This window comes from Barbus barbus (genome assembly GCF_936440315.1).
Source record: "Barbus barbus genome assembly, chromosome: 7".
Lineage (NCBI taxonomy): Eukaryota > Metazoa > Chordata > Actinopteri > Cypriniformes > Cyprinidae > Barbus > Barbus barbus.
This window is the reverse complement of record NC_136735.1, coordinates 22935816-22956789: the sequence shown is the minus strand read 5'-3', so window position 1 is coordinate 22956789 and position 20974 is coordinate 22935816. Positions and strand designations below refer to the sequence as shown.

The 20974-nt window shown below is 36.8% G+C and overlaps 3 protein-coding genes across 6 annotated transcripts in view; 2 read left to right on the top strand and 1 right to left on the bottom strand.

Moving 5' to 3' along the window:
* The window catches only part of LOC306872097 (rho guanine nucleotide exchange factor 38-like), a 16442-nt gene extending 10119 nt beyond the window's left edge, over positions 1-6323 (top strand). The window contains exons 9-14 of the mRNA XM_079420483.1: positions 2-124; positions 563-874; positions 2364-2495; positions 2574-2775; positions 4728-4939; positions 5868-6323. Coding sequence (XP_079276609.1) covers positions 2-124; positions 563-874; positions 2364-2495; positions 2574-2775; positions 4728-4939; positions 5868-6050 — 1164 coding nt within the window. The 3' untranslated portion in view covers positions 6051-6323. The remainder of the gene's footprint in view (position 1; positions 125-562; positions 875-2363; positions 2496-2573; positions 2776-4727; positions 4940-5867) is intronic.
* On the bottom strand, positions 6070-11402 carry LOC306872099 (integrator complex subunit 12). Of its 2 annotated transcripts, none has more exons than XM_079420487.1 (6): positions 10126-11402; positions 9884-10042; positions 9597-9781; positions 8981-9140; positions 8734-8886; positions 6070-7132 (listed from the first exon to the last, which is right to left on the bottom strand). In XM_079420487.1, the coding sequence occupies exons 1-6, from the start codon at positions 10279-10281 to the stop codon at positions 6527-6529; spliced, it is 1419 nt and encodes a 472-aa protein (XP_079276613.1). In that variant the 5' UTR covers positions 10282-11402; the 3' UTR covers positions 6070-6526. The 2 variants fall into 2 exon arrangements, with proteins under 2 accessions (XP_079276613.1, XP_079276614.1); XM_079420488.1 differs by having other exon boundaries at positions 9884-10035; positions 10126-10213.
* LOC306872098 (ras GTPase-activating protein-binding protein 2-like) lies at positions 11275-20974 on the top strand. 3 transcript variants are annotated; one of them, XM_079420485.1, is made up of 14 exons: positions 11275-11332; positions 11445-11685; positions 13678-13794; positions 13937-14018; positions 14115-14288; positions 15831-15921; positions 16939-17041; positions 17176-17362; positions 18785-18886; positions 19004-19106; positions 19265-19321; positions 19453-19578; positions 19680-19798; positions 20452-20974. In XM_079420485.1, the coding sequence occupies exons 3-14, from the start codon at positions 13700-13702 to the stop codon at positions 20731-20733; spliced, it is 1521 nt and encodes a 506-aa protein (XP_079276611.1). In that variant the 5' UTR covers positions 11275-11332; positions 11445-11685; positions 13678-13699; the 3' UTR covers positions 20734-20974. The 3 variants fall into 3 exon arrangements, with proteins under 3 accessions (XP_079276611.1, XP_079276610.1, XP_079276612.1); XM_079420484.1 differs by lacking the exon at positions 11275-11332 and having other exon boundaries at positions 11502-11685; positions 13693-13794; XM_079420486.1 differs by lacking the exons at positions 11275-11332; positions 11445-11685 and having other exon boundaries at positions 13658-13794; positions 20452-20863.

Sequence of the window (20974 nt, the reverse complement as noted above, 5' to 3'; positions counted from 1 at the left end):
GGAGATGATATCCATTGCTGTTCAAAATGCACAGGACCTAGAAGCTATAATGAAGGATCCAGACAAAATAGACACAAATGGCTTTCAGCAAAAAAAGAATGGCAATGACCCATACAAACAGTTTGTAAGTGTTTTCCCTCACACAAACATGTACTTGCATAATTTATCAAGTCAAATTTAAATCCTCCTCAGTTCTCCTCAGTTCTTCTTTCAAAAATAAAAAAAAAACCCTGCAGTGTGAGCCATAACATCTCAGTCAATGACGATCCTTTTTAAAGTTCCTCTTTAAAATTACATTTAAGCAATAGCAAGTAGAGTGGGATGAAATAACAGCAAAATATATGACCAGAATGCTGAACTCTGAAATTAATATTTTGTGAGACTCATTCGACTATTCCTTTAAGGTTTATTTCACATTTCATACACACACATCCCTGTGCTTTCTTTCTATCAAATCATTTAGTTTGTAAGGTATAAATCTCTATTTTGTTAAATAAATGTCTGCATCAGTGAATATCAGCCTTCATCCTGTTTAAAAATTTGCATGGTTTGCGTTCCTCAGAAAGATCATATGGAGCATCTTGTTCTTGCTCCACTCTCGAGCCTGCTGGGAATGTTTGCATCACCACAGAAGCTGATACAGAAGCGCTATGATAAACTGTTGGACTACTGCAGCCAGTTGGATTCCCGATCCTCCAACGAAGAACAGGGCCTGGCCAAAAAAGATTACCTGGCCCTCAATGCCCAGTTGCTTGAGGAGCTGCAATGCTTCAACCGAGCTGTCAGGACAATCCTCACCAACTGCTTGATTTGTATAGTAAAATTAATTAGAAAGCTGATGGAAGCAGCTCAGCCGCCTATCCACCAGATACCAGTAAGTTAAAGAAGGTAGAAAATTATGCCAAAATACTGATGTAGTTTTAAAAAATTACAAAATCAAGATGAAATGTAGAGAAATTGACAGAGCCCTTTTCACCCAAGAAAACTCAGGTTTACGTATCTTGCTCAAGGGAAAAATGGTGATATTTTTTTTTTTTTGGAATTTATCAGGTTACTGCTGTGGTCCACACTTGGATTAACACCTACAACCTTTGTGTTATCCAAAACCACTAGCCTATTATATTCTAAGCATAAAGGATCTACAGGCACATAATATACTGTAGCTTCCCACAGAATCTGAAATGTGACCCTGGACCACAAAACCAGTCATAAGGGTCAATTCTTTTCGAAACTGAGATTTATACAGCATCTGAAAGCCGAATAAATAAGCTTTCCATTGATCTATGGGTTGTTAGGATAGGCAATATTTGGCCGAGATACAACTATTTGAATATCTGGAATCTGAGGGTGCAAAAAAAATCAAAATAATGAGAAAATTGCCTTTATAGTAGTCCAAATGAAGTACTTAGAAATGCATATTACTAATAAAAAATGAAGTTTTAATATATTTACGATAGGAAATTTACAAAATATCTTCATGGAACATGATCTTTATATCATAATATAAACATGATAATGTTTTTTGGCATAAAAGGAACATAGATCATTTTGACCCACACAATGTATTTTTGGCTATTGCTACAAATATACCCCAGCAACTTAAGACCAGGGTCACAAATGGAAAAAAGTCACATAGGCTACAAGATAAAACTTAGTTACAGTTACTTCAGGCCATAAGTACAACAGCAATAATGCAGATAAATACCAAAATTCAAAAGTGTAATATGGGTTACATACTACACTTACACTTATTATGGGTCACAATATGGGTATATATTACAGTGGTTGTTCCATCCATAGCAGGGGTTCGCAACCTTTTTGACTGCTTTGTACAAGCCAATATTCGAAGGCCTACATATCAGGCTGATATGAACCTCTATGACTTCTGCTTTAATACAAATCAATTAACTCAAAATATTACGTAAGTTAAAAACAACTGTATATAATTTTTTTTTTACCCTGATATAATTTTTAAGATCACTCTGATGGTACACTTCTAATTTGGCGAACGACCTCTGTTCCTTCCACATGTACCCTCCCAAATGTCTGTTCTGAAAATATGTCATTTTGGTGAAAGGGTTTGAAAGAAAGGGTTGATTGATTTACAGCAGCAACAAATGCATGTGTACAGAAATCCACTGTAATTCACTGTACAACAGTGAATTACACTCACTTAACTGCTTCAAAGTCTCAATAATACACAAAACTACATACAGTCGCTTTAATTTTGTACACCATTATTTTAAGTATTTTAGAATTGTAATTTTCAAGATTCAAGATTATGTTGATGTAACTCATTTGAAATAATTTTAAGAATTCCGTCATGGATGTTTAAGATGACATTTTAACCATTGGTCATCTAGGTTCCCTTGTCAAACTTTAGTGAAGTCCAAAATTCAATCATGGAGGAGCTGAGCAACCTTGGATTCGTCAAAGATAATTCCCAAAAGCTGATGGAGCGCAAAGTGAGCTTTGAAAAACGGGACAAGAAAATGGTAGGATTACAAATGAAAACAATTTGTAAATCCATAAGGTCCCAATAAGGTCCCAGCTGACTTAAAAATTCTCTTCAGGTCCCAGAGATCCCCAGACAGACAGAGGAGCACAGGGCCTGGCTCCTGGAAGAGTTTGCAGTGGATCGGCTCTATCAGCTCAAGCGTAACTGCAATGCCTGTCAGGAAAATGACATCAGCCTGCTGGAGGGGGAGCTGGTGGCCCTGCTGGAAGACAAAGACCCTATGGGAAGCAGCAGCCGCTGGCTGGTACATACTGGGAGTAAGTCTGTTTATGTCTGTTCAAATGCCCTTACATTTGTTTTTTAGAAGAAAAAGATATAATAATGTACAAAAGATGGAAGTTTTATGAAATATTGATAGTCATTAACTAATGTTAAAATATAGAACCTTGTTGTAAAGTGTTTAGTTCTACAGGCTGTAATCACTCATTCACAAATAAATAACAGGACACACACCGCCATTCAAAAGTTTGGGGTCAGTAAGACTAAGTTTTCTTTATACTCTCCAAGGCTGCATTTATTTGATTTTTAAAAATATTGTGAAATATTATTACAGTTTAAAATAACTGTTTCATATTTTAATATATTTAATTTTAATTTATTCCTTGTGAGGGCAAAACTGAATTTTCAGTAGTTATTACTCCAGTCTTCAGTGTCACATGATTAATCAGAAATATTATTAATATGCTGATTTAGGACTCAAGAAACATTTATTCTTAGTATCACAGTTGAAAATTGTTTTGCTGCTTAATATTTTTGTGAAATCCCGATTTTTCTTCAGGATTCTTTGAAAAAGAGAAAGTTCACAATAACAGCATTAATTTTACATAAATATTTTGTAACAGTATAAATAACTGTACTTACTTTTGATCAATTTAATGTATTCTTGCTAAATAAAATTAGCATAATTTTTAAAAATATCCTTGCTAAATAAAAGTATTAATTTAGTATTCATTAAGTATTAATACATTTTTTACTGACTCCTAACCTTTGAGCAGTAGCATATGTTCAGTTATTTATTTATAAATGAGTGGTTGTAGCAAGTAAAACTAAAACTTCTTGGTTAAACTTAAGTTTTACTGTATTCATTAGTCTTGGTTAATGTTAATTTCTACATACATTTGAACACTGCAAGTTGTATAAACAGTAGTTTGTGTATCATGCATAAATATGAATTAACAATAAACAATATCATATTTATAAATTATCTTAAACCTAGTTTAATGAATGCTGTAAAAAATATCATTCCATTTGTTACTAATGTTAACAAATTAAACCATACAAGTGTTTTGTTGTTGTTGTTGTTTTTATCCATGTTTATGCTATGAATTCAAATGTGAGTTAAAACCAAGAGACAACATTAACTAAAGCATTAATAAGGCTGGTGGAAATGTTGGATGAATACTGTCTGTGGTAGCACTCCATAACTTTATGGGAGAAAGTAATGAAGTCCCCTCAGGATATTCTTTCATCACATGTCTATAAACTAGCCTCTCATAAACTCCAGAGACTGTTGCTTCACAACAGGACCAGCGTTCTGGGGCCTGTTTCATAAAACAAGTTTACCAAATAACTTGTTGTCAGTTGATTTAGTTCAAAATAAGTCAGACTAACTGAAATAAGCTTGTCTAATTTGGTAAACTTGTTTTATGAAACAGGCCCCTAGTAGTTATGTCAGGTGACTTATTGTCTGTATCAAGTCAGTGGGGATAAAACAACAGCGTTTGGAAATAGAAAAAGAAAAGAATTTAGCCACTAAAGCCCTTGAAATGACTTTTTACATGAAATATTTAAAGATCACAATATGGAAAAAGAGTGTTCTTTGTAATTTGGTCATGAAAGTGATATTTTACATTTATGCATTTAGCAGACGCTTTTATCCAAAGCCACTTACATTGTATTCAAGTTTTTACATTTTTATCAGCTCTTGCTTTCCCTGGGAATCGAACCCATGACCTTGGCATTGCTAGCGCCATGCTCTACTATTTGAGCTACAGGAAAGCTGTATTAATTTTAATTGTATTACTTAAGAGGAATGTGACAAGTGGAATCCATAATCCTTCAGATAACTCATTCAATTAGTTTGAGGCCTGAAACTGATCTGTCTTTCGTTCATTTTTATGGTCTCACAAAGCAATTTTTTTTTTGCTCCTATTAGGTTAACCAGGCTCCTGCTGCTGATTATGACATTTCTCTTTGTGTGTGTGTTTAGGTACGAAGGGTTACGTGTACTCCTCATTCCTGAAAGCCTACAACCCCCAGCGGGAGGTGACTGAGAGGCCAGATGACTTTGACAATCTGAGTCTGTTTGTGTCGAACAGCAGGAGCAGTAGCATGCGGAGCTTCAGTGCATACAGCACTTCAGACAGTATGTCCCCTCAGTCTGGACCACAGGACGAGCCGGACCCCTCTGAGGACCAACATGTAAGACACATGAAGAGTGTGTATGTGTAGCACAATAAGCTTAAATGGAAGGATTCTGATACAAGCAAAAGTGCTGTTGTTTCAAAATTTTAGCAACTTTTTGGATGGCCAGAATCATTGACAGGAACAGTGATATTTAATTAGTGCTTCTTCTATGATACATTTTCATTCATTCACACTACCTGGATGAGCTATAACAGGAAATAGGATTTGGGTTTCTGTGTTTGGTAAAAAAATATTTTGCGTGGATGTGACTCGGCAGGTAATCATGGCCGAAGCCCAAGTTCAGAACAACAGCAGCACAGTTGTGAGTGTGACATTGCTTGTATACAACAGCTCAATAAAAAAAGAATATAATATTCAGAAACATACATATTAGGCACAATAATGCAGCTAATTTTTTTTGAGCTCCCCCAATGGAAATGGTTCCCGGCAAAGTCAAACAGGATCGACCTTTGCATGTCTCAGAGTTTCATTCCTAAATGAATCCATGTTTTTGAACTAACCGGTTAAGCAAATGAATGAATGTCTCATAAGATACAAAAAGCCACTTACTGTACTTGTCACCTCCTACTGGTGAAATGATGACTTGCAGAACTGACAGCCTGTATGGAACGCCACAAACACACACAAGTGGAGTAAAACTAAGTCCTATTTCAAATGTCCTATTTCTGTTGTATTAAACAACTGATAGACAGCACCATCTACTGGTAATATGTCCTGGAAAGGAGCTCAGGAGGACAAACAAAGACATTTCAAATGAGACAAAAAGATACTATTCAGATACTATTCTGTTATGTGGCAATATGGTGCATTTTGTAGTTTCTAATTAATATCTTTTCTTTAAAGTTAAATTTTCTTGCTTTGAGGTTGTACTGCGGTCAAGCTGAATTATTAAAGATACTAATTTTACTTTTCTTTTTCACAGTTCTATGCAGTTTATGCATTCCAGGCACGCTGTGAACAAGAGCTCACACTTCAGGAGTACCAGCATGTTCGTATCCTTCAGTTTTCTGACCTCGTTGGTAACAAAGACTGGTGGCTCGCTGAATCTAATGGGCAAAAAGGCTACGTTCCAGCAAATTACCTTGGAAAGATGTCATATGCTTAATTAAAAAAAAAAAAAAAAAGACTCTAATAGTTATTTTATTTAAAAGAAGAAAAATATGAATATAGCTTTTAAATTAACTTCTTAATGAAGGCTACCCCGCACAAATATTTTTGCACGTGATGCTACCAACAGTGTTTGCTTGAATTATATACAAATTGTTATAGAGAGCTTGTTAATCAAAAAAATGTATTTCAAGTAATTTTATATAGTAATATTAATATATAAAATATTGTGATTTAATAAAATATTTACGATCATGCAAATTGCCATGTCTAGTTGTTTGTGGGCTGTTGTTCATTCATCTCCTACACTTTTCAAAGTATTAGCATAAACATAAAAAAAAAAATCTAAAAAAGGTGTTATTTATTATCTTCAAACCAAACCATTTCTGAAAGACCAGTAACATTCAAATTCAAGTATATTTGAAAAACAGGATTTGACTTGTTCTTTAACATAATAGTCTGGCTTTCTCTTCCTCATTTCTTCAGTTTCTTCTGTGCTGCTTTCTTCTTCACCATCTGCAGCCGTTTCATAGCATTGAGTTGAGACTCCTGGGAAGTGGGCGTCTTGCAATCAGCTGAGGCTTTTGCTCCATTGCTGTTGTTGTTGCTGCTGCTATTTCCACCACTATTGGCCCCGTTGCCCCCTCCATTGCCTCCTGACCCACCGTTGCCTCCCAGGCTGCTAGAGGGTGCTGCCCCAGGTGACTGTGATCCAGTCACAGTCATTTTCCCCAAGCTATCTCCACTCGTTGAACGGCTCAACACCTGCTTGCCGAGTGTGAGTGGAGGGGGTGGTTTCATGGGTACCGTGCTAGAGCCGTTGTTTCCATTACCACTTCCACCACTGCTGCTTCCTGAAGGTTTAGTAGCCAGACTGGGCTTAACATTGGCCAGCGCAGAGAGTCCCACAGGTTTGGAGGCCGAGGGAGGTGGGGTTGATTTACTGCTACCTGGCTGACTGGTGCTCAACTTGGTACTGGAAGGTCCTACATTTGAAGTCTTGGTAAAAGCAGCCCATCCTGTAAGGCCTGGGGGCAAAGACGAGCTACTGCTGGAAGAGTTTCCTGATGCCACAGATGCCTGAACACAAAAAAGTCACTTATTTGATTAGATGTATAGTAAAAACAGTAATATTGTGAAACATTACAAAAATATATTTTCTATTTGAATATACTTTAAATGGAATTCATTTCTTTGATGGCAAAGCTAAATTTTCATTAGCCTGCCATCCTGTTCACCAATATTTTAATAATTTATAAAAAACAAAAAACAAAACCCTGCCTGGCCTTCTGAGATTTCAGTATGGAGATAAAGGTCAGGATCATGATTTTTCTGTAGTATTACAGTACACTGTGGTTGTATACGTTTGTTGTTTGCTTTTGCCATTTGACAGAGCTCTTGGACCCAGAACTGGACTGATACTTTTTTTAATAGCAAGTTCAAATGAGCAGCATTTATTTAAAATACAAATCTTTTGTAACATAATAAAATGTCCTTACTGTCACTTTTGATCAATTTAATACTTCCTTGATGAATAAAAGTATTAACCCCCTAAATAAATAAATACAAAATGAATACTAAACTAAATAAATAAATGATAAAACACAAACACATGACTAGATGGTTGCAGGGGAAAACAGATAACTTCAAAGCTGGACTTACATTGCTAAAGTGCATCCCAATTTGTGTACTTTGCACTATTCACTGGCATTATGTAGTATAAATAGAGTAAGTAGTATATTCACACTGAAACTTCCCAAGAGAAAACGAGCCTTTTACATTTCCCAATGATGCACTTAATCAAAAAAAAAAAAAGCATTCTGCTTCTTTAATTAGACTCTTCTGCCCTTTTATTTTTAAGTAATTTCTGACCTTTACATTGAAGTCAGCTTATGTTTTTGATCTCTAGTTGGTAATCAGTCTATCATGCATCAGTAACTGTATAATTTTAATTCATGGCTGTAAAACACTTAGGGCCCTTTTTCAACGATCTAAGCGCATGACACAGGTGCACTTGGGGCATGTACGAATACACTTTTGCTAATTTAATGCTTGAAAAAAACATTGCCGCACTAGGCGCATGGCCCAAAAGGGTTGTACCTATTCTCCTAATGAGTCATGGGTGTGTTTTGTGCGTAATGTGCAATAAACCAATCAGAGTCTCATCTCCCATTCCCTTTAAAAACCAGTTGCGCTTGCACCATGGCAGATTCGCTATTTACATGGAGGAATTTGCAAGAGCAAAGACTAAACCCTTCTCCAGAAAGGAAACAGATCTGCTTGTGCACCAGGTTAAAGCGTACACAATAAATAAATAAAAAACAATGGGCCATTGACTTTAGACCAGGTTTTAGTTGGTCATTGGTGCAATTGTTTCCCATTGCCTCAAAATAGCAATGTGCCAACACAATGCACCTGAACACCTTGTTTTCAGACCAGTCCGCCCATGGGTGAATAGATGGGTGCAAGTGCATTTGGTATTTAAATAAAGTGCGCCGTACATAAAAATGATAACTGCTTTGAGCTAAAACTAGCAAAAACACTTGCGTCGCACCTGGCGCCACATTGTGTCAGGTGTATGATAGGGCCCCTTAAATTTGTTGTAATTTTTCAACCCACTCAGGTACTTTGAATTTGAGACCCCTGGTCCATAACCTGTGCTGGTGTGAGAATACACTCACCTTCACCTCCGTTCTCTTAAAGGCCTGGAATGAACCTGTTGTTTCCGGTTTGGGCTTTAGTTCTGCTTTCTTCACTAATGGATCTTTCAACATAGGTGCTGCTGTTGCCAAAGCAGGAGCTGGTTTCTGTGGAGGTTTCTGGGTCTTTTGGGCCTGAGACATTAATAAACATCACACTGAGTGTTGCTATTATTATATGAAAGTTCTTAAGTGATACGCATCTAACTTATTGTCATAAAATTCTTACCATTCTTTTCATTTGCCTGGTACATCGAGCACAGTACCACACTAGCCGTGGGTCATTGACATCCTTGTCAGTAACCTGAGGTTTGTGACACTCCTGATGATACAGATTATGACATTCTTGACACTCCACTAGTTGATTGCCAGAAGTGACAGTCATTTGTCTGAGAAGAGAAAAAGCTGGTTAAATTTTACACATACATGGCCTGAAATTAATGAAGGATTCAATGGACGTCAATGACAAGACAAATACTGTTCCAATGTTTATAAATCATATTATTCACTGATATTTTGAATTAGCTTTTATTTTTATAGTTTCAGTTTTCTTTTGAATTTTAGTTTAAGTTTTAGCAATTTTGTAAAATTATATTTCTATGTAGATTTAATCCATTTCAGTTTTGGTTTTAGTTAATATTTTGTACTTTATAACTTATTTAGGGTAAGAAAATAGGTAAATGGTATTTAAACAGCTGACTTCAAATGTTTAAAGAGTTCAAATGAAACCAGAGTTTAAGAGTTTAAATGATACATAATGACGTGATAAATCCTTGTGGAATCCAAACCAGCAACATTTTGGTTACCAGGCCTTTCTGCCAATATTATGCTACTACATCACTCACCGACAAACCACACAAGCAAGACCCATTTCCATGGCAAAGTCGTCAGCATTGGTTTCATCAATATCTGTGAAATCCGGGATGGGAATGTCCTTGGTTTGAAAAGCAATCGGCAAGGAATGACTGTCCTGCTTATCCACACGAGGTTTTTTTGGTGGCTCCACTCCTTCCCCAGGATCAACCCTAATCTACATATTACATGATCTTTTATTAGTGTTTTTGATTGAGCTTTTCCAGTTATATCATATTTACAACAATAAATAATAGTGCAAAATGACATTGAAAAGGACCTTTTCCAAAGATCTTTTCTCGCTCTCTTTCTTGGTCTTGTCTGAGCTGCTTGATTTACTGCTGCTGCTGGTGATGGATGATGATGATGATGAACTAGAGGAGGATTTGGAGTCTTGTTTGGTCATTTTTGGTAATGAAACCTTGCTCACTTCTGCTTCCTAATGCATGGAAAATGAGTTGCACATTAATACATCAAACAATTAAGTTACAAACATAAAAATACCTTTTTTAATATGATCACCTTCAGTGGTGTCCTATAGATGGAGTCACTGCCCCTGGCTAAAGACTCATCCAGCAGGGCCTTGAGTTTCTCTGCTGAGTCTTTGCTCTTGGAGTGAAGGTACCCCAGTCCCTTCAGAAAGATGGGGTCTAGCTCGAAACTTACTGTTCCAGACATTGTTTAGCGGTTATTGTATGCTTTTACATAAGACAACGAATCAGCCCTCTTCCTGTGGAGTTTAATGTGTTGCATATAAGAATAACACGAGATAACCAGCATTTATGTCCCGCACAACCTCTAGTTTTAGGATAACTAAGCAACTGCAACCGTTTGACTCGAGATTAAGGTCGTTTTTATAAACAGTAGTAAATCACAATATTACTCTTAGCGCTAATTAACGATGTTAGCAGTGAGCATTTTGATGCTATGGTCCGACAACCTAACCTTACAGAAACAGAAACAGACTAAACAGAGACGCCTTTGATGAAACAGGGATGACTCCAAATGGGCGGGGCTTGCGGGTTTTTCGCTTTTACCTTCTAATTAATATATTTTCTGTGTGTTTTCAATGCAAAGACAATACACGTTTATCAATGTCACGTTTAAATGATTGTATTATCATCACATAACTGCTGAAACAGAATCTGTTTTTGTCACGTGATCCTTGTTACTTTTCTCACCGCTGATCAGAATGGCTCAATCACAGTCGTTTTTGATTACTAATTATAAATTATTAAAAAGAAAATTACGTGACGGAAATGTCTAAGAGGGTTACACACTATTCCTTGAAGTAAACTGAGTCAAACTATTATTGATTTTCTGTACAAATGTGTCTAATAAGAAAAAAAACACCCTGAGTTTTGAATGTGTCTCACTGTAGGATCCTGTTTTTTGAGCCTTTAGGTGCCCCCTTCAGGATGATACCCTTGCGAAGTGATATTTGCCGACTAGACTCTTATTTCTCTCTGATGATGACTCTTTGTGTTTCTTTTAAATCATACCGACATAAGCGATGCGTTTTAGCTGTCATATTCAGTCACAACACCTCCAATAATACGTTTCAAATTATTTACAAATGTCACTATATATATTAGATATACATTTATTAACAAGCATACAAAATGAGAGAGTATCAGTGAATTTAAAAATCAAATGAGTCGGACACTAATAGATGTAACACAAGGAAATGCTACGTAGTGCGTAAAATTGTAATATCCTCGATAAAATGGTAAGTGAGGTCTTATAATGAACGATCAATAACCATATTCTTATACAACCATCCAATGTATTTATTGTGTGAATTAAGTGGCGAATCACGTGGGTTATGGTGTTGTTGACAGGGCTGTCGAGTGTAAGAAGCTGATTGGCTGTTCCAGTGTGACGGGGGTTCTTGTCCCAGATCGCAGGGGTTAGACAATAAGGATCCAAACAGCAGCATTTCCATTAATAACACAGCATAGATGGAGTTGATCTCTCTGTGGTTTTGAGCAGCTGTCGCTGACACACGTACAATTTCATGAGACGACTTGAATAATTCTACTTTTTATTTAATCACTTAAATCAAATAGATCCCAGAAAAAGGTAAGTGGATCTATAAATCCCAAACCATTTCAGTTCATTTCGCGATGCTTCATTTCTCTATAGTGTAACAGGATTTATTTAGATGTCATGTTTTTATCATTATTGTGCATAAATGTTGATTATGACGTTATTGACAGTTATCAGAGAGTAAAGTTGAAATAACCAGTTTCTTTGTCATTATCTTAAATGCATTGCATACAGTCCTCGTGTAAGCATCATTATAATAAATTACATGAGATACTTTTAAAGCATTCTTGGCATGTAAATGATCATACAAATACTTAGAAAAAGAATCAATTTACTAATGAGAAGTGGAAATTATTTCAGTATTTGTTTTGATGTTGTTGTTAGTAGCAGTAACGTTAGTAGTATAATACAGGTCCTTCTCAAAAAATTAGCATATTGTGATAAAGTTAATTATTTTCTGTAATGTACTGATAAACATTAGACTTTCATATATTTTAGATTCATTACAACACAACTGAAGTAGTTCAAGCCTTTTAATGTTTTAATATTGATGATTTTGGCATACAGCTCATGAAAACCCAAAATTCCTATCTCAAAAAATTAGCATATTTCATCCGACCAATAAAAGAATGGCCATCATGTTCAGTTATGCACTCAATACTTGGTCGGGAATCCTTTTGCAGAAATGACTGCTTCAATGCGGCGTGGCATGGAGGCAATCAGCCTGTGGCACTGCTGAGGTGTTATGGAGGCCCAGGATGCTTCGATAGCGGCCTTAAGCTCATCCAGAGTGTTGGGTCTTGCGTCTCTCAACTTTCTCTTCACAATATCCCACAGATTCTCTATGGGGCGGGCTCAGGTCAGGCGAGTTGGCAGGCCAATTGAGCACAGTAATACCATGGTCAGTAAACCATTTACCAGTGGTTTTGGCACTGTGAGCAGGTGCCAGGTCGTGCTGAAAAATGAAATCTTCATCTCCATAAAGCTTTTCAGCAGATGGAAGCATGAAGTGCTCCAAAATCTCCTGATAGCTAGCTGCATTGACCCTGCCCTTGATAAAACACAGTGGACCAACACCAGCAGCTGACATGGCACCCCAGACCATCACTGACTGTGGGTACTTGACACTGGACTTCAGGCATTTTGGCATTTCCCTCTCCCCAGTCTTCCTCCAGACTCTGGCACCTTGATTTCCGAATGACATGCAAAATTTGCTTTCATCCGAAAAAAGTACTTTGGACCACTGAGCAACAGTCCAGTGCTGCTTCTCTGTAGCCCAGGTCAGGCGCTTCTGCCGCTGTTTCTGGTTCAAAAGTGGCTTGACCTGGGGAATGCGGCACCTGTAGCCCATTTCCTGCACACGCCTGTACACGGTGGCTCTGGATGTTTCTACTCCAGACTCAGTCCACTGCTTCCGCAGGTCCCCCAAGGTCTGGAATCGGTCCTTCTCCACAATCTTCCTCAGGGTCCGGTCACCTCTTCTCGTTGTGCTGCGTTTTCTGCCACACTTTTTCCTTCCCACAGACTTCCCACTGAGGTGCCTTGATACAGCACTCTGGGAACAGCCTATTCGTTCAGAAATTTCTTTCTGCGTCTTACCCGCTTGCTTGAGGGTGTCAATGATGGCCTTCTGGACAGCAGTCAGGTCAGCAGTCTTACCCATGATTGCGGTTTTGAGTAATGAACCAGGCTGGGAGTTTTTAAAAGCCTCAGGAATCTTTTGCAGGTGTTTAGAGTTAATTAGTTGATTCAGATGATTAGGTTAATAGCTCGTTTAGAGAACCTTTTCATGATATGCTAATTTTTTGAGATAGGAATTTTGGGTTTTCATGAGCTGTATGCCAAAATCATCAATATTAAAACAATAAAAGGCTTGAACTACTTCAGTTGTGTTGTAATGAATCTAAAATATATGAAAGTCTAATGTTTATCAGTACATTACAGAAAATAATTAACTTTATCACAATATGCTAATTTTTTGAGAAGGACATATATATATATAGATTTTTTTTCAAACCCCTTCAGTTTCTGACTTTTTAGCAAGGAAATGGTGATGGAGAAGCCCAGTCCCCTGCTGGTAGGGCGGGAGTTTGTGAGACAGTATTACACACTTCTCAATAAAGCACCAGACTTTCTGCACAGGTATATGCTTTGTAAAATCATCATTTCATCTTTCATGGAATTTTCATCTGGAAAAAGACAAAAACTTATAATTCACTTATAATTCTTATAAAGACAAAAACTTATAATTCACTTATAATTTCTTATAATTCTCACAATTCAGATTCTATGGACGAAACTCATCCTATGTCCATGGTGGACTGGATTCGAATGGAAAGCTTTCAGAGGCAGTCTATGGGCAAGCTGTAAGTCTTGATGTTTGTTGAGGGCTCATGTATAACCTGTCAAAACATCAGAAATGTGTATATATATTCACCAGCATCTGTTCTCCTCATCTCTAGGAGATACATAAGAAGGTAATGTCCCTGCAATTCAGTGAGTGCCACACAAAAATCCAGCATGTGGATGCCCATGCCACTCTGAGTGATGGTGTGGTTGTCCAGGTGATGGGAGAACTTTCCAATAATGGGCAGCCCATGAGGAAGTTCTTACAGACATTTGTACTGGCTCCAGAGGTGTGTATAATAATAACGTGTCATGTGAATCCCCTGTACATTCCTTATAAAAAGCATAAACCTCCTTAGAAGTTTTGTTTGGCAGCATAAAACCCCAAAGCACATATTTAGTATTTTTTAGCATTGCTTATTGAAAATGAATTTCTACAAATTTGTCAGTTTATTAAACACCAAATAATCATCTGCATCGGTATTCACCTCCACAGTTGGTGTTTAGTATGGGGTTTCTGCAGGTTTTACAAAGGTCCTTGCACAAATCAAGGCCTTTAAATGGTGTTAAATTGGAACAGAAATTCTTAAATTTGTAAAGTTACTAAATGTCGCATGCACTGCAAAAATTAATATCTTCCTCAGTGTTTGTCTTGTTTTCAGTACAAATATCTAAACATCCTTAACTCGCGATACATTTATATAAGATGTAAAATGAGGATATAAAGTCTCTTACCTGAACAAAATTATGTGAGTTTATGCTTAAACAAGAACAAATATCAACTTGTTTTCATGTTTCTGAGCCCACTGACAGATTTTGTTCTCGTTTAATCATAAACTTACTACATTTTTATCAGTTTCTCAGAAAACAACTTCTTATGTCATTTTGCTTCTCATCTATATGTATCTTGAGTTAAGAATCTTTAGGCATTCATACTGAAAACCAAGACAAAAATACTAATCTTTTTCTGCAGGTACAGTGAAAGTTATAGTTATTTCCATTTTCTAGTGGTTGGAAACAGAACTATTCAGGTCTTTATCTATTGCTTTGTAAAATGAATTAAAAAGTAATGGAAATATGTTGTATAAATATGTTTTAAACTCTGAAATCTTCGTAATTCGTTTGCTCTCTAGGCATTTACATTTAGAAAACTTAGATGCATATCGAGTTCCCTTTAGTTTAATCCTTAAATGTTCTTAACTTGGTCTTAAAGGGGACATCGGATGCAAAATTCACTTTTACATGGTGTTTGCAAATAAATGTGTCTTAGCAGTGTGTGGACAGTAGCATATTTGTGCCCTCAGCCAGTTGTACGCTGTCCGCCGTTTTCTCCACGCTCAAGCAGCTGTAGCGACAACAATTTTTCTTAAGCAAAGTTTTGTAGTTGGATGTAAAAGTGAACATAATAGTCTTCATTTTCTCTTGTCTCCTGATACCACCACATTTATACGTTGTTAAATATGAAAGACCCTGAATTTGTCAGTAAGTGGGAGGTTTGATTTCACAGTCGTAAATGAGTTACAGACATAAGCTTCAAACACTATATTTATTTTCATAGTTAACGTAAATGGAAAAAAATCACATGCCCAATATAAAGGTGTGAAAATAACCAAAAAGCCCAAAAGCAATAAGAAACTTTCACTGATGCTCAGGTTGTCTGATGTTCATTTTACCCCACAATGCTAAGAAGAAACTTGTCCTGCTGTGGGCTAGTATGTACAGAAGGACATTTATTTCACCTGTGTAGAGTGGATTTGCAAATCTGGTAATCTGCATGCTGATCATGATTTGCCCTATAAATATACAGCCCTTTTTGTTTCATTGTTGTCTAGGGTTCTGTGGCCAATAAGTTTTATGTTCACAACGATATCTTCCGATATGAGGATGAGGTCTTTGGTGACTCTGAGGCGGAGCTTGATGAAGGTTAGTTGATAGTTAAAGATTGTTACACACATACGGTTCATACATTCAGCATCTATCAAAAGACTTCAAAAGTATTAGCAGTGCATGTCTTGGCATTGGTATTGCTCTAGCTCTGTTATGCTTCGAGTCTTTTTCTTTACTTGTACAGTGTACTTGGACCCCAGGGATTTCCATTTGTTGCTTCATTTATTGTTCTTCACGTTTTGAACTTTTTATGCATTTAGTGAAAATTCATTGTACTTTAAGTGCATAAATGGTCTGTGATTAATTATATTTTGTTTCGTTTTGAGATGGATGTGATATGGTTGCCTAGCAACTAGCAGTTAAATTTGCAATATTCCAAACATCAGCTCTGCTACACCGTTTGAACTAAAATCTTACTTCCAAGTACTCACAAGTCCAACCTTGAAAATGTTTTCTTTGACATTTTCAATCAAACCATTACAAATAATCTTCTAAAGAAACCGGCCACCCAATGAATCTGAGATTTTTCTTTTCTCTATCTGGAATGTGGCTTTTATGAATTTTCAAATTTAAAATTCTTTTGTTAGATATGAGATCCCAAAATGTCTTGGTTTTTTTTCCATTCATTGCACCAGTCAAATTGATGCAGCATTTTCAGACTGATGCGGGTTGGACTACATCTATACAAAGCTACTTTAACAAGGGCACTCCTCATAAATTGATGGACGTATTATTGATTGTAAATGAATATATATATATATATATATATATATATATATATAGTTTGGGATTCATATAACTAAGTATCTAAGGATATAAACAGTCAGTGCTACCTTATTATAGACGAAAGTCAACCATGCAAAATACTAGATTTGGTCAGGTATAAAAGATTCAAATATGTTTTATTCATCAGTATTTTCTAATCGCTTGCAGCAAAGTTTTATGAATTGATTTCTTTAGAGCTGCAGGAATTTTTTAAAGCAACAGGATGATACTTTATCACTCAGATTTTTTTCAAATGATTTTTTTAAACTTTGTGTTATGTTGGGACAGAGTCTGAAGAAGAAACCGATGAGCCAGAAGACAGGCAACCATCGCCCGAACCCCTCCAGGACAGCCCCAGTAATGCAAACTGCTATGAACCCCATCCTGTGAGGTAGCCCACACTTAAAAAGAAAGCTTACTGTAATGTTCTAGAATTGTAGGGGTTTCTCGTTCTGGTATGGTACTGTTGAATTCCTACTTCCCATTTTATAAATATACCTTTATCCTTTTCTTTTTCACCTTCAGCTGTAACAATGGTGTGGAAGAAGCTCACGAGGAAGCAGTTATGGAACTAGAGCCTGAGGTTGCCCCAGAACCCAAGATTGAAGAGCCCAAGCTCAAGGCAGAGGAGAAGGTCGTAGAGGAGTTTGAGGAGAAGGCACCGTCTCCTGTTCCTATGGAATTGCCACCTAACATACAAGAACCACCTAAAGTAAATTTTGATCGTTACATTACATTTAGTCATTTAGCAGACGCTTTTATCCAAAGCAACTAACAAATGAGGACAATGGAAGCCATCAAAATCCACAAAAGAGCAATAATATGCAAGTGCTATGACAAGTCACAGTTAGCCTAACACAGTACATGTAGCAAGTTTTTTGTTGTTGTTGTTGTTAATTATATAATAAATTAAAAGAAAACAAGGAAAATAGATAGAATAGAGAAAACTGGTGTTAGAGGCTTTTTTTAAAGGAAAGGGAAAGGGAAGTGGTGTGTGGCCAAGTATGGTGACCCATACTCGGAATTTGTGCTCTGCGTTTAACCCATCCAAGTGTACACAGTAGTGAACATACACCCGGAGCAGTGGGGGGTTTGGTGCCTTGCTCAAGGGTCTCACCTCAGTCGTGGTATTGAGGGTGGAGAGAGTGTTGGTTATTCACTCCCCCCACCTACAATCCCTGCCGGACCTGAGACTCAAACCCACGACCTTCAGGTTACAAGTCCAACTGTCTATCCACTAGGCCACGACTGAAAACAAGCAGTTAGAAAACAAGTGCAAGTCTTTAAAGGGTAAAGTGTTTTTATTTTAATAAAAAAAGAAAACAAATAGATCAAATAAAATTAGAACAAAGAGTGCTAGAGTTAGAGGGTCAAATAAAGATTGAAGAGATGTGTTTTTAGCTTATTCTTGATGATGGCTAAGGATTCAGCTGCTCGGATTGAGTTGGGCAGGTCATTCCACCAGGAGGGAACATTTAATTTAAAAGTCAGTGAAAGTGATTTTGTGCCTCTTTAGGATGACACTGCAATGCACTGTTCACTTGCTGAACACATGCTTCTAGAGGGCACATAAGTCTGAATAGTGAATTTAGGTAAAGGGGTGCAGAGCCAGTGATGGTTTTGTAGGCAAACATCAATGCCTTGAATTTTATGTGAACAGCTATTGGTAGCCAGTGCAAATTGATGAATAGAGGTGTGACGTGTGTTCTTTTTGGCTCTTTAAAGACTAATCTTGCATTCTGTATTGATTGTAAAGGTTTGATAGAACTGGCTGGTAGACCTGCCAAGGTCTTTAATGCCATTTATGCATGAACTACCTTTCATCTAATCACAGAGAAGTTGTTGTTAACCCATGTAAAAAAAAAATTGGATTTAATTAGTTAAAAACTCAGACTATTTTAGATCCCTAAGTTGAACGAATGATAAAAGAGCTTGATTGGTACTGATAGTTTGATCATTTATTTTTAATTCCAATATAATTTGTTAACTGGTAAGTATTCAAAAAAAGTTAAGTTTTTTTTTCTAGATTACTGTGATTTTTTTTTTTTTTTTTTTTTTTTTTTTTTTTTTTTTTATTATTATTGTTTTAATTATGTATGTCTTAATATATTTTTAATGATCATATTTCTGGCAGACTTCATCTTGGGCTTCTGTGACCAGCAAAAATTTGCCTCTTGCTGGCACTGTTCCATCCTCTGGAGCTCAACCACATGTTGTTAAAGCACCAAACTCACAGGTAATTACTTATGAATACCTTAATATCTTTCTTTCTCATTTTAAAATAATGCTGTTGACCCAAAGTTACTAGAACCATGCTCCATGTGCATGCTTTCTTGATTTTTAATGTTGACAGCCCAGAGTTGAGACCAAGCAGGAGGTATCGTCAGCTACAATCCGTCCACGTGACCAGCGTATCCGTGACAGACCTTCAGTAACCTCGAGAGGGCCTAGATCTGGTATGAATCTAGAATACTTACAGCTTTCCAAATACTTTCACACTTTCTGTACAAATGATTTTATTACAGATAACTTTCATTTGTTGTTATTGAGTTTTAGACCTTTTTCAAAACAACTTTTGAACTTTTTCTTTGGATCCTTTTTCTTATATCATTAGATGGTGTCTTATCTTCTGACTCAACTGGAAAGCCACATTTCAGCTTTGTCAATAAAGGTAAATATGTATTTCCATTGTTAATAGGATATAGCTTTTGTTTGGGCAATAATGCTGTTAATGGATATAGAAAGGTTGATGTTGTTGGTCCCTGCATAGTCATAGCAGATGAAATCTTGTATGTTGCTTAGGAAGGGGTGATGAGTCAAGTGAAATGGACAGCAGAAGGGTTGTCAGGTATCCAGACAGTCATCAGCTGTTTGTTGGAAATCTCCCTCATGACATTGATGAGAGTGAACTCAAAGACTTCTTCATGAGTAAGGTCTTTTTTTTTTCTGTGGTAACCATTGCATTGATCCATGTTTTCATATCTGCTAATCAATCGTCTTCACATTTGCTTCTTGTCTCTCCCATCAAGCATTTGGAAATGTTGTTGAGCTGCGAATCAACACTAAAAGCACTGGAGGAAAGATTCCCAACTTTGGCTTTGTTGTCTTTGATGATTCTGAGCCGGTGCAAAGAATTTTAGGAGTTAAAGTAAGTAAAGCTATTTTTATTTTGATGCATGTGGTTTTAAAACAATTTTTAGGAATGCACTATTTTACAATAATTTTTTCAATTCTGGCCGACCCAATAAGCTAATAATCATTTTCATGTTTGGGCTTTCATGTTTGACCTAGAAATGGCATTTCAATTCTATTGTTTTCTCTACATAAATGACTAAAAAAACCCATTGATAACTGCAGAATTATTGCAAAGCACTGTGAGACAGGTACTGTGCAATATATAAAGTCTTTCTTTGATGAGGCATGCAATTCCCTCTCTCACTGCAAGACGAGTATGGAGGATCTGCCTATTGCCGATCGAGCAATGCCCAGAAGAATGGCTGTTGTATTCAAAAGGGAGAACCAATGAAATCTTAATAACTGTAATCAGTTTCATGGTTATTATTATTAACTAAAACTACAACTATATATATATATATGTATGTATATGTGTGTGTAACCCCAAAAAAAAAAAACATTTCATAATTTTAATAAATGAGAAAAACTCTAACTTTGGTATTGCTAAATGGTACTTTTAGCAACTACCTGTTGTATAAAGATCATGTATAAAGATACATATCATGTATAAAGATATGGTATTGAGAGAATATTTTTTTGACCCATCTCCATTTCATTTGTGATTAGCCGATCATGTTCCGTGGTGAGGTACGTCTGAACGTGGAGGAGAAAAAGACGAGGGCGATGCGTGAGCGGGAAACTCGTACTGGAGGTGGAGAAGATCGGCGGGATTCAAGGCGTAGTGACCGTGGTCCAGGCGGGCCGCGTGGCATTCCCGGAAGCAGCATGATGCGAGACCGTGATGGCAGAGGCCCGCCTTCACGCGTTTCCACCGTACCTAAACCAGGCATGGCCTCTGGGAGGGGCGCAGGTTCTAGTGAGGGTCGTTTTACTCCTCAGAGGCGTTGAGAGGAGCTCCCCTTGTAGTTTGGAAGTAGTAAAATGTTCATTTATGATGATATTGAGAAGTCTATGTAAAAACATACATCAGGTTTTTTTTTGGTGGTTTCTCTTTATCCCAGTTTTACTCCTTGTGTACACTTGCATTTTTGCCTTTGGAATGTCAGCTGTTTCTTGTGAAACAGATCAACAACTTGAACAATGTAATGACTCAAAACACACAGTTCACTTTAAATTGGAATTGTGCTGC